At 40.4% G+C, this 17132-nt stretch overlaps 1 protein-coding gene across 1 annotated transcript in view; it reads right to left on the reverse strand.

The window, feature by feature from the left end:
- Nucleotides 1-17132, reverse strand: part of FAM129A (family with sequence similarity 129, member A) — a 147606-nt gene that overhangs the window by 68569 nt on the left and 61905 nt on the right. Inside the window, exons 2-5 of the mRNA XM_004688152.2 lie at nucleotides 14720-14850; nucleotides 11073-11204; nucleotides 7162-7276; nucleotides 2941-3108 (exon numbers count right to left, since the gene is read on the reverse strand). Coding sequence (XP_004688209.1) covers nucleotides 2941-3108; nucleotides 7162-7276; nucleotides 11073-11204; nucleotides 14720-14850 — 546 coding nt within the window. The remainder of the gene's footprint in view (nucleotides 1-2940; nucleotides 3109-7161; nucleotides 7277-11072; nucleotides 11205-14719; nucleotides 14851-17132) is intronic.

Below are 17132 nucleotides of genomic sequence, written 5' to 3' on the forward strand. Positions count from 1 at the left end.
TGTTGATGTGATTTATCTTATTTTCTTTGGTCAACTCAACAAAGAGGTGCCAAAAACAAACATAAGTACAGCTTATGACCCCCAAGAATGTAAAGGATCTTTGGACCATTCAGAGAAGCTCCTTGTCTTGAAGGACAGACTAGCAGAGAGCCCTTTGCTTGCTCATACATACCTTGGGCATTATGCAAAGTAAAACATCAGACAGAGAAAGACAAATACTGTATAACATCACTAAAAGGTAGTACCTAAAAAAATTGAATTCATGAAGAGAACGGTTAGTGGTTGACAAAGGCAGGGTGTCAGGGAGAAGTGGGGATTGGGCAAAGGGGATCAGAAGGCACAAACTTTTATAACAAACATTTATATATACCTCACAGAGATGTAATATATAACATGGTGACTATAGTTAATATACTATATTGCATATTAGAAAGTTGCTAAGAAAATAGATCTTGGGGCCCTCCCTGATGGTGCAATGGGTTAAAGCGCAGCACTGCAAGCCACCTGCAGCTGCTTCTGTGCACGTTCAATCCCCATGCTGGAGGTGACCCACATGGCACCGCAGACCTCTCCTGTTTCATCTCCTGTTGCCTCAGCAGTGTACTTTGTCGATCTGCCTGTTCTGCTCCCCATTCTGTCTCTGGTGAATCCTCTCACCACCTCTGCACCTCTGACCTGTACCCCAGTTCTGTATGCATAAACAAACAAATCTTAAAAAAAAGAAAAGAAAATAGATCTTGAGAATTCCTATCATAAGGAAAAAAGTAGTGACTGTGGTGATGGATGTCAGCTAGACTTATTGTGGTGATCACTTTTCACTATATACACCTATCAAATTACTATATAGCACACCTATAACTAACACAATATTATAAGCCAATTAATCTCAATAAAATTGGGCCTTGAGGATCTGTGAGTAGATAGAAACCCAGCATCAGCTCCTGCTTTGGAAGTGGGGATGGGGTATCTCCTCAGGGTTTCTGGCCTTAATCACAGCCCCAATATTATAGAGACTTCTGGAATTTTCCAGTAACAAAGGAAAAAATAATTGTTAACTTGAGTTTGTGAACCTCTTATTAGTCCACCCAAAATCATATAATGAAGAACAGGAAGACACTGAAGTAAAAATGTGAGACAGTAAAGAGGGTGGAATGCTTGTCACACAGCAGAAAGGAAGGCAGGAGGGGCAGGACTGTGAGTGCTTTGGCCCCTGGCAGCCCCAGACTGACTCCTGCAATATGATGATGCTCTTTGATTCTTGTTGAAGCTGCTTGAAATTGTGCCAAATCACATTAAGTCTGCCCAAAGCCTCTGAGAGGAAAAAGTGGTTTCTAGACAGAAGAATATGACACAGAACCAAGAGCATGTGCCTAACCTCATCCTCTGAGCACCTTTGATAACGTCCTCAAAAGCAAAGTGGTATTTGAATCTGCTGAAATCTTCCATAAAAGGAGTCTAAATGCAGGCTACATGGCATCCAAAAACTCCCCAGAGATATTCCTATTATGTGCAAGGAAGGGGGTGCGGGGGAATGAAGCAAGTTCCATCCTGCTGGAACATTCTTTCTGAAGTGCAACTTCATGGTTCTTATGTCTGTTGCCAACCAAATGCTTCATCTAGACCAAAGCCCTGCCCATCAAGGTGTCAGGATACTGAAAAATGAGCTAGAGGAGCAGGTAGCCGCGGGGAAGGTCTCTAAAACACCAAAACCAAAAGGCAAGCTATAAATAAGGATATTAATTTTATAAAGCCTCTAGGTAATGTTGAGCCAGTACTGTGGCTAATGCTGCTCAGAGTTGCTATAGCAAAACAGTGACATTACCTTTTTTCCTTAGCCCCTGTGGATTGCACCAGCTAAAATCCAGAACACAATCTGTATCATGTGTGACTTTCTCACCCAGGGACCCACACTCCCAGGGAAGCCCCAGGACTCTAAAGTAAGAGTACAGTAAAATTAACTCAATTAGCACAAGGGGATGAGGTGACTCAATTCAAATGTCTCGGCTCATATGAGGTCTCTCCTGATGAGCAAATATGAATCCCTTTTCTGACTGTGCAGTAACCCTGTTAACACTGTAACTCAGTAATGTAACTATCAAGTTATCTTGTGAAGTTGTGAGTGAGTTTTCCTCCTCTGTTTGACTATAGACCCCAGAGAGAAGAGCTTTCAGGGTTCGTTACTCAATCTCTAAAACCTGGTTCAGAATCAGAATCAGCCCCCATATTTGGCTGCCTTCCCAAATGCCGAAAGTCCAAAGATCAGTTATCTGTAACTGAAGGTAGAGTTAAAAAAAAAAAAAAAAAAACCAGCATTCACATCAAGACACCAAAAACATCATACACTGGAATGACAGTTATGAGAGATGTAATATGTGTATATATACTTATTTAGACATACTCTTAATGTGGGCAAAGTGATTGATAGCAATTGTGGTCGACAGACCTACAGGCCGACAGCATTAGTCCCAACATCACTCAGCAAGCTGTTAGCAGAGCGAAATCAAGACCCCGTATGGGCCCAGGGAATCAGAACATCCAAAGGTGTTCGGTTTACTGGTTCTCCAGGTAATCAATTTTGTCACCTCAGAAGTTCTGAGTGATTGTTATTCCGAAATAAAAGCGATAATTAATAAGAAATGCTGGCAGAACTAAGACTGGACCAGGGACAATAACACATTCTTGCTGTCATTTTGATTAAGGAAAAGAAGGAGGCTGAATTACACGCACCGGCCTGGCGCCGGGAGTGCGCGCCTCTCCTGCTGCCCACCGGTGCCATCGAGGCCGCCCAGAGCCAGTCGGCAACCCGTAGGAAGGCAGTCTCCACTTGGCTCCCTCTCCTAGGGGGCAGCAACTTCTGCGGCTCTCTCTAGAAATCACTCTAACAGTGTCCCTCCAGGAGCATCGAGGAAAGGCAATGGGATGAGGCAGTCGGCCGCCTACCATGGTTCAGGTGCCGGATGCAGTCGCAAAGCAGGGCGCTGAACTTCCTCTGCTCCGCGGCCTCCCGGAAGCAGAAGTAGCCGTGCCTGACGAATGGCTGCCACAGGTACACGGGGAACTCCTTCGGCAGGGCCACAAAAGGCTGGCTGGTCTCCTTCTCGCTGGATGCTAATGAAAGGTGGAAAATGCAAAGACATTTTAAGATATATTAACTTTTACTTAAAATATGTGTTTCGGGCCTCTCTGGTGGTGCAAGGGGTGAAAGCACAGCAGTATGAAGTTATCCACAGCCACTGCAGCATGAGTTCGATTCGCGGCCAAGGAGGTGACCCACATGGCGTGGCAGACCTCTCCTGACCCGCGAGCTGCTCCCCTCAGTCCTTCGTCAGTCGGCCTGTTCTGTTCCAGGCTCTGTCTCTGGTAAATCCTCTCACCCTCCACTCCCACCCTGCACTACTGGCCTGTACCCCAGCTCTGGTATGCATAAATAAATAAATCTTTAAAAAATAATAAAATATGAGTCTCAGGCTGTGAAGACAAGCCTCTGGGGCAGTCCATGGAATGGGGAGAGGAGTGAGGCGATCTACAGGTGGGGAAGTGAGAGCTGTAGATCCTCCAGCTGTCTCTATGTCGCACTCAGCAGAAGACCCTGTGGGTCTTGCCTATAAATGACCCACAGACATAGCTGGCTGGTCCCTACTGGTCCTGTGCTTGCTCACCTGCCTACCTGAGCAGCATCTATCCTAACACCCCTCCCATAGGTGGGGAACACCTTGTTCATCGAGAATAATGTGATTGTTTTCATGTCTGGCACCCATACTTAGGGTAGTGGGCACAGAGTGAGGTAAATTCCCCTCCTGGTTCTCACGTTGTCTGGTTCCCTCAGGAAGTTGAGTCACTGTCTATCCCTTAGAGGATGGATACTTTATATACCCTCAGACTAGAGCAAGTTACAGAACCTAGTAGATGTTCAACTACAGTTTCTTGAATGAATAAGTGTCCTACATTGTCAATACCAGAAACAATGAACTTTTTGCTTCTCTTTCAAAAGTAATTCCAAGAAACTCATGTCAACCATGCTGCCATCAGATCCCCTACCTAAACTTTGTTCCCTCACATGTGTTCCATTTATATGACATGGCACTTGGTTAAATGAGCTCTGGCTTTTTTTCAGAGTCATGCAGAACAGACAGAAGGAAAAAAATCAGTTCCATTCTCTACCTACATAAGGCACCAGCTTCAAGGAAAGGAAGGTTAAGAAGAACCCTCTTGAGAACAAATAAAAGCATTACACATACAAAGAAGTGGATAAAGGACATAAAAGTAGATAAAGTGAATAAACTATAAAGTGGGCTTCAGAACTGAGTCTTGGTACTGGTAAGTTAATAAATCAAAACTGACATAGATAAAGACTACATTTCCTGAGGCATAGAGAGTAGCCCTGTCTTAGTGACCTGAAATCTGAATGTAACAGTAAAAAGCACTGAGAACAAGAACTTCGGCCCACCAGTGCCCAGCCAAATACCTGGCATGTAACATCAGGACGAATCAGCATACAAGTGTACAAACAAAAGAATGAATGATTGAGTGCTATAGCAGGACCTCCAGGTGTAACACAGTATCTTTCTCAGTAATACAATACTATTTTTGATTGATTGATTGATTCATTCATTCCTGCTCCAGACCTCTCAGTAGACAGCCCAAGGAGTGTGTGAAAGTATATTCATAAATCCATGAACAAATATTAATATCTGTATACACACACACACACACACACACACAGCTAGATAGATAATAGATATCGCGGAAGGCTAAATAGTGATGTATTTTAAAAATACAAGCTCATTCTGATATCTTTGACTCCAATCCAACACCATAGCAATCTCTGATTTTTAGCTGAGCGACTATCTGCATGGAATCAAGACTAGCTTTCCAGCCTCCACTGTAGTTTGAAGTAACACAGCCACTAAGTTTTGGGCAGTGGGATTTAAACAGCAGTGTCAGATAAACTTTCTGAACCTTCTGGTAATATCCTTGAAGAGAGGGAATTTTTCTGTCTCCTTCCTTTTTCCCTTCCAGCTTTCTGGAGCAAAAACATGTGGCCAGTGCTCCCAGCAGCCACCGTGGACTTATAAGGGCTACATCCTAGAGATAAAGGGGCAGATTGCTAAGAGAGTCCCTGACATTTAGGATGTGTCATATGAGCACTGGACTGCTGATATCAAGTATTTTTGGCAAGATAATAAAATCTTATGCTTTTAATTTTATTATTTTGTTGTTGTGTCAGCGAACTAGATTCTAATTAGCAAAATTCTAAATAAATGAATCATTTTATCAAAACATGGGGGTAATTAGGACACTTCATTTTAGCAGAATACTGTGTAAAGATGATATTATTATTGATAAACCTATATCACTTTTTCTCAAGGGACATTAATCCCTGCTATCTTTATTGTGCCTTTTTTATTCAGTAGAATCAGTACCACACATGTTTTGTGAAACAGTTCTTCTTGCCCTTTTTAAAATGTCCTAATTTTGTACAAACAACCGGAAGCAACATTGACCCTTTGCATGTAAAAGACTCAGCAAGTACCATACAATTTACAATAAGTCTCTAGTTATCTCATTTAACCTTTTACAACTATTTTCCAGATGCCACTAGTCTACATTTTTTTCTGAGCTGAGTTAGAAGGCTATACAAATGATCTACTGTAGTATATTCTATTTTTAAAACTAAGAAGGTCATACCACACAATAAAAAAAAAAAACATTGAAATGTCTCCATCTGAAATCCTAGGCCAAAAGGCATTAGTCACACAGGCCTTGTGTTTTTTATCCCTTTGATTGCTTCTAATTTCATCAATAAATCAACAAATATAATGTCTGTTCAGACTCATTTCTTTGGAAAGTTCTTTTGGAGAGATTTTAAAACATGTTGGTATTCCCATTTCTACAGCAGCACCAGAGCGAAGATAGCACATGAGTAGATGTTGAGAGAAAATATAATAACATGTGTTATGCACATAAAGCCTTGCTTTAGCTTGAATTACTTAGCAATAGTTTGCTAATCTAGGTTTATGATCCATGTACTAATCCAAGTAGTGTTATTAAAAACACTATGCTAAGCATTCTGCACGGAAATAACAATGTATAAAATGGTTACATTTTCTCCATAAATTCTAATGAAAGGATCATACCATTAATAAGAACCAGGGCTCTCTTCAAGAAACCAAGTAATTATTGTGCAGTATGATTTACACAAAGCCAGATGGAGTTATTGCATTATCCACATTTCATGAATCTCTATAAGATACTCTATTTGGTTGATATATAATCCATCACTGTCTCTGCATATGAAAAGTGGAATGAATGAGAATTGAAGTATGGCAGAGTTGAAAAGATCCTTCTGGTTTCTTAATTCATGGTCCCAGTGTTGGAGAAACAGAAACCTAAGAGGTTCAAGCATGAGAACTAGATAAAAATTCAATCACCCAAATCTCAGCTCAGTGCTCTTTCCATAGCAGCTTTCAGCTATTATTTAGAGAGAGGTTAACTAATATCATTTTAAAAGAAAAAAAAAAAAACACAGTGGCTCTGAGTTACTGGAGTGTTTACAAGTATTTTGTCGATTTAGGATATTTTATTGCATATCATCCTGAAATTAGAAACATAATATTTCCTGACAGCCCCAGGCTGACTTCCCAAGAGACCGATTTGACCATCCCACAGAGGGGATCCTATCTATTTATTTCTGCTGTCCTGTGCACTGCTATTAAAGTTTGTGATATATTCAAAGCCTCGAGATATCCAACCAGTGGCACACTTTGTATGCATTAGAAGCGCAATATCACTGAATGTGATTTAAAATAATAGAAGTGGCCCAATGTTTACCAAAATTCAGAGAAGTGCATCTTCCATTTATCTATGGAGAATGCATGTCTGGTCCAAGGTTTCCTCCACCCTGCAACTACTGGTATTCTTCACCAGATAATTCTTCCTTTGACAGGGCAGTCCTGTGAATGGTGAGGTATTCAGCACATCACTGCCATTTACTCACTAAGTAGCTGTCACAACATCCTCCCAAGTTGGGACAAAGACCTCCTGCTAAAGTCAAATATCTCTGGACAGTGAAATCCTCCTCCCCCATCTGGAGCTATCAGTTTAGCTAAGTGAAGCAAAGTTAGGAATTTTCCCTTGGGAAAGGGTGCTCAAACAACTTACCAATAGGGTCTGGAAAATGCCGATCGGATAATAAATTGTATTCATTGTCTGAGGTTAATACTTTGCCACCAACTGGAAGAATTCGGCTCTTAGGAGCAGCTCCTTTCTGATAAGCCTGGGAAAGTAAAGGCAGAAATGAAATTTTTTTTTTCCTATTTAGATTTTTGGAAAACATCAGCAATATAAGAGAAACAAAGACCGAGCCAGACGCATATACTCAGAGACACAAATTCCCACACTGTCACTGGATAAGAGCCATTTATTTTTAAAATATGTTTTGCATGTCTGCTATTTGCAAGGCAATATTTTCATACTTTAGTGTGCTGGCCACAGCATATAAAATGAGAGTCTCTAATCTTAGGGTGTGTCACTGTTGGTTTGCTTCTTGAATGGGAAAAACAATCTCAGTAGCTTCTAGAAATTCTGTTCCATTTTACTGTTTTAGACGTTAGCACCTGAGTCATCTCATAACTTCAAGGTAATGATGCATTGATACTTCCTGCACAAAATGCTGGTAAGCCAATGGCTAATGAGACCGTAGGACACATAACTGCAGTTACAGTTACCATGGATTTTCACCAAAAATAAAAATGTTGCCTTCATTAAATATGCTACCACTTTACCCTGAAACATGGGAATGCATTGCAGTAAAACAGTTTGGGAGAGAAGTGCAGTATCATGAGATCAGAATGAGCGCTGACCAGGGCTCTACCAAGTGGGAAATGGAAAATCAGTGCTGAGCATCTGACGGTGAATTTGTGATGACAATCCAAGGTCTGCAAGGACTTCAGATAAGATGAAATGTTAGTAAGTGCATCTGACGTCAGAGTTTGAAACAAAGCAAAATTTTGGGAACCACCTCCAAACACGTTTAGAAGTGAAACCAAGAAACTGGGGACCCCAAATCCAGAGTGTCTTCATAGGGATAACTAAAGTAATCTTTATCATGGCCAAAAAAAGTCAGAATAACAGTAACACATTCTGCATCAATAAGAGAATGATTGACGAGACCCAAAGTCAGCTGTCATTTAAGAAAGTGGTTTTCTTGGTTTTAGTAACCATAAGTGGATTGCTCAAGCCAGTTTGAGAACCAGAGCACAGAAGAATCTTAAGTGATGTGATTTAGGAGAAGTTTAGAAGCAGTTTGATTTAGATTGTATTATTTGTTATAACAGGCCTGAGCTTTATAAAAATTACATGATTTAATCCTCAAAACAGCTCTATGAATCAGACACTATCTTCACTTTAAAAATGATAAAAACGGAGCTCATAGAGCTTATGTAACTTGCCAATGGGGAGTTGGTAACAGATTCAGGCTTTACACCCTAGTCTGTCCAGCCCCCCTGCAAGTGTACAGGGAGTAAGAAGCAATTGGTAGATAGAATGCTTCACTTTTCTTTCTTAATTATTAGCCAAAATTGAACTCTTAATAAAATAATAAGCAATTTATAGGTACTTAAAGTATAAGTCTGAGGTATAATTTAAAAACTCTCCTGTAAGCTAAAAAGCAGAATATTATTATTTGAAGAACCTTAGAAAATTTCATGAGCATTTTTTTAATTTCCAAGTTTTTAAAAAAAACTTTATCCTCAAGTACAGATTCCAGATCTTCCTATCATGACAACCCAATAGACTCATTTGAAATGATGAGCAAAGAAAAGAAATCGACATAGTCTGTATATTGCAAGTTGAGATAGCTAGCTTAAAAAAACACCAACATTTGATGAACAGTGAAACTACGGTTAGTATTGAACGTGGTGAAAACGCCAGTAAATCCAAGAGCATGCTGAGCTTTTCCTCCCAATGAGTTAGTAGCAATCACACAACAAATGTTCTGTATCGGGCTTTACCTCAGGCTGGCATGTACAAAGTGTCTCAATATATCCACTTGTTTAAATCATCACCATGACAAAGTGAGCATTCTCACCATTCTTATAGAGGAGAAAACCAAGATCAAGGAGATTTATATCTGGGACCGGGTAAAGGTGTGATCCACCAGAATGTTAGTAATCATCAGACTATACTGCATCTCTCAAGTGTCCCTGAGAGAAGACTTCAGTGTACCAAACAAAATCTAAAGGGATTTATTATTATTATCCTTGTTACTTGCAGTGCGGTACATTTGCTGCGGAGAGAACATCAAATGTTGAATGAAATTCTAATATAGATAAGCAGAAAAAATATTAGCTTAATGTTGAAAAGATGACACTCTTCTTAAGAGATCACTAGAGCATTGCCTGGGAGTCTGTGGGATGTTTGAACTGCATACTATTTCTGTTCTCCAAAAGGAAACATTTAGTTCTGTCAGCAGAGGCCTCTTAATGATTTAGCAACAGGGGGATTACTCCGAGTATCTGTAGAGGTTGTCCTGGCTACTCTTGACCTGGAATCAAGAGTAGGGTTTTAAATCTATAATTACTTTTAACTGATAAATACTAACTGTGATGTGTGATTTATAAGAAGCATTTCAGGTCTTTATTCAGAGTTCCTGGCTCACAGCTCCCACAGCTCTGGGAATTTCCTAAGGTTGAGAGTATGAAAAATGTCTCTTGTTATATTCAATGAGGTGACTTTGGGGGAAGTACCTCAGGGTGAGGGCAGGGTGCCAGGAGAAACCAGACATGTGGCTAGAGGATTGGAATTGCTAGCTTAACTCCCAGACCTCTAGGGAGGGGAGATAGCTGGCTAATGTTGCCAGTGAATTAATCCTCATGCCTGCATAATGCAGCCTCCAGGAAAAAAAGCAAAATCCAGGCACTTTGGAAAGCTTCCATGCGGGTGAACATGTGGGGATTTGGGAAAGTGGAGCACCTGGAGTGGGCTTGGGAGCGCCATCCTTTCCCCATACCACCACTATGCACCTCTTTCATCTGGCTATTTTGTAAGATACATCCTTTGTAATAAGTCAGTGATCTAATGAGTAAACAGTTTCCTGAATCCGCTTAAGTCTTCTAGCATCAGATCTGAGGAGGAGTTCAAGGAAAGCATAGCCAATAACCTTACTTGTGGCTGCTATCTGACGTGGAAGCCAGTCTCTGGAGACTGAGCCCTGAACCTGTGGTATCTGATGAGCTGAGTTCTCATGCTCCCTGCTGGTGTTCAGGAATTGCTTGCTGGTGTAGAGAAGACTCCACACTCACTCTTATTGGATCTAGATCCAGGAATTCAAGCAACAGCTATTCTTTTTAAAAGAGAGCTTGAGAATCTGTGTGAACTAGCAATGCTATAGAGTGAGATCCGGAAGGACTCAATGGGCCAAGTCCGTCCAACTTCCTAGTTTTACCTAGGTCTGACCTTAACTTTAGTTTTCTAAACTCTGTTTAATGTTCTTTTCCTTATGCCATAGTATCTCTCTAAATGGAGAAAGATACAGGAACCCATTAAATTGAAGTCCCAGGTGTCTGGGACTCTCTACATTTTACAAATGAGGAAAATAATGAGAACGGTTAAGAAAAAGTTAAATGAAAAATGCATGTGTGGAGTAAAATATGTGAAAGATCCTGATTTTCTGGGAACCAATGCAAATTCAGTAACAATTACCTTAAAAGAAAAAGAAACTGACACGGAGAGCAGAGAGAGTTTCAACATAGAGATCAAGAAAGGTCTAAAGGATCAAAGAAAAGGATTATTTGTGGATTGATTGGTATAATCTTCAAATCATATTCACTTACAATTAAAGTCTATCTCCTCACTCAGCTTAAAGCACTGTCTGATCTACTGCTGTTTGCCCAGAACCGGCCAAAAAAAAAAAAAGGCATATAATAGGCATTCAATAAATACCTGCTGACTGAAATAAGTGCCTGTGTGAGTGTGTGCTCAATGAATAAGTCAATCTGGAAGAAGATGTGCTAATCAGCCCAGTCAATTTGTAAGAACTGTGGCAAGAACAATGGTAACCAGAAATGTCTTACCTCTTTATTCTCATAGCTTTCCACAGCAAAATCATTTTTAATCACAACATATCTCTCCTTCCATTTCTTTATGTCTTCAGCAAACTGTGATAGCTCTGCTTCATATATAACAGTACCAGGCTCCAATGGTGGCTTAAAAAAAGATGAACACATGGGATTATCATGGCAAAAGTCAATAAGTCCTGCTACCTCTTAGTGTATACAGGGTATTTCAAGGCATATTTTGGGAAACTCTCTTGGGCTGCAATCCTGGGGAATTTGTTGCTTTTTCTCTTCCCTCTATATTTCTTTTTCCTACAATTCCTGGAATACAAATATTTGTTTATTCATTCATTTATTTATTTATTTTGTACCAATTTCCATTTCCCTCCAGTAAGCTCCAGTAACTTGTGCAGAAAGAAGTATAGTGATAAGCCTGTGCCAGGTATAGGCACACTTCACAAATCCTCAAAAAAGCTGTGAGAGAGAGTCGGAGAGTATAGGTGATACACATCTACCCCCAACACCCTGAAGGTGACTTGGGATTAAAAAAAAAAAAAACTAAAAAAGGAGAATGAGAGCCCTGCCTGGTGGTTCAGTGGGTTAAAGCACAGTACTAAGAAGCTTGAGCATGAGTTTGATCCTCACCCGCCCCGGAGGTGACCCAGGTTGGGGATGGGGGGTGACCCACGTGGTGCGGCAAACCTCTCCTGACCCGCCCACTGCTCCCCTCAGCAATGTACTTCATCAATCTGTCTGTTCTGCTCCTCACTCTGTCTCTGGTGAATCCTCTCACTGCCCCTGCATTTCTGGCCTGTACCTCAGTTCTGTAATGCATAAATAAAGTAATCTTTTTTAAAAAAGGAGAATGAACAGCCTGAGCCCCAATATCACATCTTCAAGAGCAGTCTCAACAGTCAGTGCTCTGTGATTTGCCAGACCCCAGTCTATGAGATTTGCCTAGGGACACAGTTTATGACCAGTTAACCCATTCCTAGGAACTCGGGGAGACCAGGCTTGCTCTCTGACTAAAGAACCAGCAGATAAGCCAGCAAAACTCACTTCTACCCTTTCTGCTTAAAGGTGTGAGTCTTTCTCATTAACCCTGGTGATGTATATGCTATAGGAGAGTCTCCCTTAGATTCCTAGTTAAGTCTCCTGTTGTGCTAACTATGGAAGGGAAAATTCCCATCCTGCTCATAGTGCAATTCCCACATTATCTCAGAACAAAGGAATGAGCTTCTTGTCTTCATGTCATTGAACGTACATAAATTTCCCTCTGTAAAAAATCAGTGCCATGAGATACTCAGGGCTTCCAAAGAAAATTTACATGAGCAAGGCCCCCAAGAATGGGCCCTGGGGACCATACACTAGATGATAAAACACACATTATATGAAAATGAAGAATGATGTAAAATAGATATATAGAAATATAAAAAGTTTAAAAGAATAGTCTAAATGATAACTTGAATTCCCTTTTAAATGCCAGGGCTTCAATTCTTTTTTCCTGAGAAACACCCAGGCAGCTATCTTACATATTAAAAGGTAAAACAGGACCTACCTCTTCCCCTTCTGTGAAACTGAAACCACATACAAGCTGAACTTTACAGTACTTTTCAAACCTGGGCCACTTAAACCAACTTATATGCTTGTTTAAAACGTGGACTCTCCCTAGACTTACTGTGCCAGAATGACTGGGGGTGTGGACCAGAATTTGCATTTTAACAGCCCCTTAAAATTCTGAGAATCACTACTTCATGAGGATAAACAATGACCCTGACACACCCAGTTTGCTATATCTGTGATTCAAGTATTAGGCCCCCAGTACTATTGGGTCTATCATTCCCTCCTTCTTGAAACCCCTTCTTTGTTTGCCTTCAAGCATATCACACTTTCTAGATTTTTCTCCTATTCCAGAGGCTATCCTCAGTTCATCTTTCTGTATCTTTCACTTTGTTCTGATCTCTAAACAAAGATGGTTTAAGTGTGGAACCGCTTCTGTTTTTCTGCCTGTATTCTCCTTGATTGTGTCCCAAGGTTTTAATACAGTTATAAGATAACAATTCCCCAATTTCTATTCTTTAGTCTCTGCCTTTCCATCAAGCGCCAGATTTGAACAGTTAGTCTCCCCATAGTTGTATGTCAAATACGCAGCCTAAACTTAATGTAGCCAAAAGTGAACTGGTGATTACCACCTATCCAGGATCATCCTTCTGGGTAAAGGGCAATAACATCCATTTATTTGCTGAAGCTGAAAACTAAGACATCATCACTGACTTCCCTCTTCTCTTATCTCGTACCCAATCCATCGGCACATTCTGCCAGATCTCAAATACAGCTTGACTTAGACCTCTTCTCACAACCACTACTACCATTCATTCCCAGTTTGCTACCTTCCTTTTCTTGGACTGCCCATGTCTCCTCAGTCTCCTTTGTCCCATCCTACAGTTTATTCTCTATAAAGAGCCCAGAAAGATCACTTCACATTACACCACTCTGCAGACAATCCTCTCCAGTAGTTTCCTATCATGCTTAAAATCAAAACTTTCATTGGTCCACAGGCCTGATGTGTCCTGATCCCTACCTGTTCTGCAAATACTTCTTCCACTCTCCTCTCTAGCTTACAATGTTATCAGCACATCAACCTTCCTGCTGCGCTTACAATTGCTGTGAGGTTTTTGCAGTTGCTGTTCCATCTGCCTGGAATACTCTTCCCACAGATATTCACACAGCTCAGTTTGGGCTCAATGTCATTTGTACAGAGAATATCTCTGCTGTATTCTCTGTTGGTCAGACTCTTATTGCATTTTTCTTTATAGTATATATACTATTCTTTTGTTTACTACCTTTCTCCTATATTTGTTTTTTTTTAAGATTTATGTATTTATTCATACAGAACTGGGGTACAGGCCAGAGATGCAGAGGGTGAGAGGATTCACCAGGGACAGAGTGGGGAGCAGAACAGAAAGATCGACGAAGTACACTGCTGAGGGGAGCAGCGGGCGGGTCAGGAGAGGTCTGCTGCGCCATGTGGATCTCCTCTGGGGCAGGCGGAATTGAACTCATGCAGAAGTGGCTTACGCTTCTTAGTGCAGTGCTTTAACCCACTGCACCACCAGGGAGGGCCCCTATATTTGTTTTTTAATAAATTATTTACTTTGTCTCCTATATTTGAATATAAACAAGGAAGCAGAGAATCCAGTTCTTGAAATAGGTTCTAGAATGTAGTAGATGCCAAATAATACCTGTTGGGGTTGTGGATAACTGCTATATACAGCAAAGGGGAGAGAAGTTAGGGGGTTAGAAGAGAAAATTATATTTGACCAATTATTATCAAAATCAAAATATCCTAGTCTGAAGCCCTGAAATTTTGACTTTTTTTTTTAATGAACTGTGCTACAGCAATTCAAATTACCTAAATATCCAAGCATCAGTGTAGGAAAACATAATGAAATTGTTGCCCTGCTAGTTTTTATTCTGCTATATGCTACATCATCAATAAGAAGTCATATGTTCTTATTCCAGGCAGACAGAATTTCTTGAGCATGTAATGATTTGAACACAGATTTTAAAACTGACATTTGAAGTACTATTTATTTCAGAGATATTATGACTTAGAAAGCTTTCTCCAGTGGGAAGTATATGTAAGTGAAAGATCTGTGAGTTACCTTGGTCTTCAATAACTGTGATGCTAAATCCCGGTGCTGTTCCACCTCACTGCGTACATGATTGCAGAAAGCCACCGAGTACTGGCGGCTGTAGTAGGGACTAAAGTTTTTGATAGCAGCCTCAGTTTTCCCTGGAAAAGAAGGAAAATTCAAGGTCAGAAATGCAGCATCTGTCAGAAACAAACAGTAATCTCAAGCACCACTGTTTCCCACAAATTTACAATGAGCCACATTCCCTGAGGATTTTGATATCTGTGGCACATGCCTCTATCTCTCCCCACCCCCCTTTCTGGTATCAGAGTCCTTAAGGGCTCTTCCCAATAACTCACAGAATTATTTTTCGTTTTATGTCAAAACCCATGGCCATAGACGCAATGATCCTTCAAATTCTTCTACAATTGTCATTCTACTTCTACTGTTCTCCACTTCAGCTGGCTCTTCATTACCATTGGCCTCCAGTCACTCATCTCTGGCTGCCCTACAGTAATCTATGATGTAATCTATAGGAATTCACACTACAGTTGTGTACACATACCCCTCCACTGCTCTTTAGATCCTGGAGGTTCACCTCTAGTTTTATAGATACATAGCCCTAGATAAGATCAACAAATTGTTTCTTCTAATTCTACTCTATGTTTCTGGTTTAAAAGGTGTGTGTGTGTGTGTGTGTGTGTGTGTGTGTGTGTGTGTGAGAGAGAGAGAGAGAGAGAGAGAGAGAGAGAGAGAGAGAGAGGCGGAAAGAGAGAGACAGATTGCTTTGAAGCATTAGATTATTACCAGAGTCTAGAGACTGAGATCTGGTCCCAGTTCCAGTGAGACAGAAATCAGCTGTATGACCTCAGTCAAATCACCCACTCTCTCCCAGCTCTAGGCTCCCTAATCCACACTTGACTTGAGATGTATGTGCAGTGAAGGAGAATCATGGAAATGCAGTTGCTTCACAATAATGACCAGCAACTGGAACACTTGGTCTCTCATGGCCAGAAGAAAATGGTAGCTGAGAACCAATCATGTTGGGGGAGCTTGAGGACATGAGGTGGAGGGGGAGAGGGCAGTATCAGCAATATTCCTGCTTTTCCAACCTGTGTTTGGCTTCAGAGAGTAGGGAAGTTGCAAAGGATGGAAAGGAGATGAAGAAATAGGAGAGGAAAGGGCAAAGGAACACTCGGAAGCAGATTAGAAATCTTCACACCCTTCCAAGGATAGAGATCCTCTGACTATGTTTACAAGTTCTTAGTCCTTGGAATAAGACAATAGTTTGTGAAATAAACTTGATAGCATACTCCAAAGTATTTTTCTTTCATGTGAATTTGGCATCATTCCTGTTTTCAGATTTTATTTTATAGTCAACATAAACATCAAAATATAACATGTACATAAAATGTCAAAAATAAACGACAAATTCCAGTTGCAAAGAAATGCTCAACACACGAACCTTGAATCCATGGCTGCCACCCTCCGTGCTCATGGAATCACAGCCACAAGCCCCTACAAGTATATGGATCCTCTCTGAGGATGGAGGGATTTTTGCTTTAGAATTTAGGGTTCATAATATATATAGGGAAAAGGGGGATTCTTCCTTCTTCCCTCTACAACATGACATTTTCTGGTTGTATTTATGGCCTTTACTAATTATCACTCATAAGGTGTTTTGAGAGCCACTAATAATAGGTTCTTAGAGATGCAAATAAAAACTCCTACAAATTGACTCAGGCATGCTTTTGCTTACTCTGTGAGTTTATGTTATTGCTATTAATCAGTATTACATAATACTTCAACATTCAGGGTTTATAACTATCTAATTGGTTGTTATTTTTATTAGCTCTTATATAGTGCATAAGTAATACAGTTCTATCTCCTTCTCTATACTTTTCTTACATAGGAACAAGACATCTTTGAAAATCCCACAATGAGAATGTGTCTCACCTCAATAAAACATACAAATGCTTAACAAAATTTCCCTCCTAGGTCCTAATTGCCACTATTTTGTTCAGCAAAAGAGCAGCCTCTTAGGTCTGATGGTAATTTGTGCCTTTTTGCTTGGGTTTAAATAAAAGGGGGTGGATATCATTTTATGATCAGCTTTACAAGTCTTTGAAATTTGATATCTTGCCACATCCTCAAGCCTACCTCAAAGACACCCCACTTCTCCTGAGGAACTTCCATAACTACTCCCATAAAAATGTTTCTGTGCTTTGAATATTTGTATCTATCACCCACCAGGCAACATTTATTTTAAAAGGGGATTACAGCATTTTGAGGTAATTAACCAAATCACTGGTTTAAAATGTGAATTAAAACATCTACCAGCACCTGGGAAAACTGGGTAGCTACATGCAAAAAAATGAAACTAGATCATTGCCTCACTCCAGTCACAAAAATCAACTCGAAGTGGATTAAAGACCTAGACATA

Source organism: Condylura cristata, unplaced genomic scaffold, assembly GCF_000260355.1.
Source record: "Condylura cristata isolate star-nosed mole 26May11 unplaced genomic scaffold, ConCri1.0 scaffold00024, whole genome shotgun sequence".
NCBI lineage: Eukaryota > Metazoa > Chordata > Mammalia > Eulipotyphla > Talpidae > Condylura > Condylura cristata.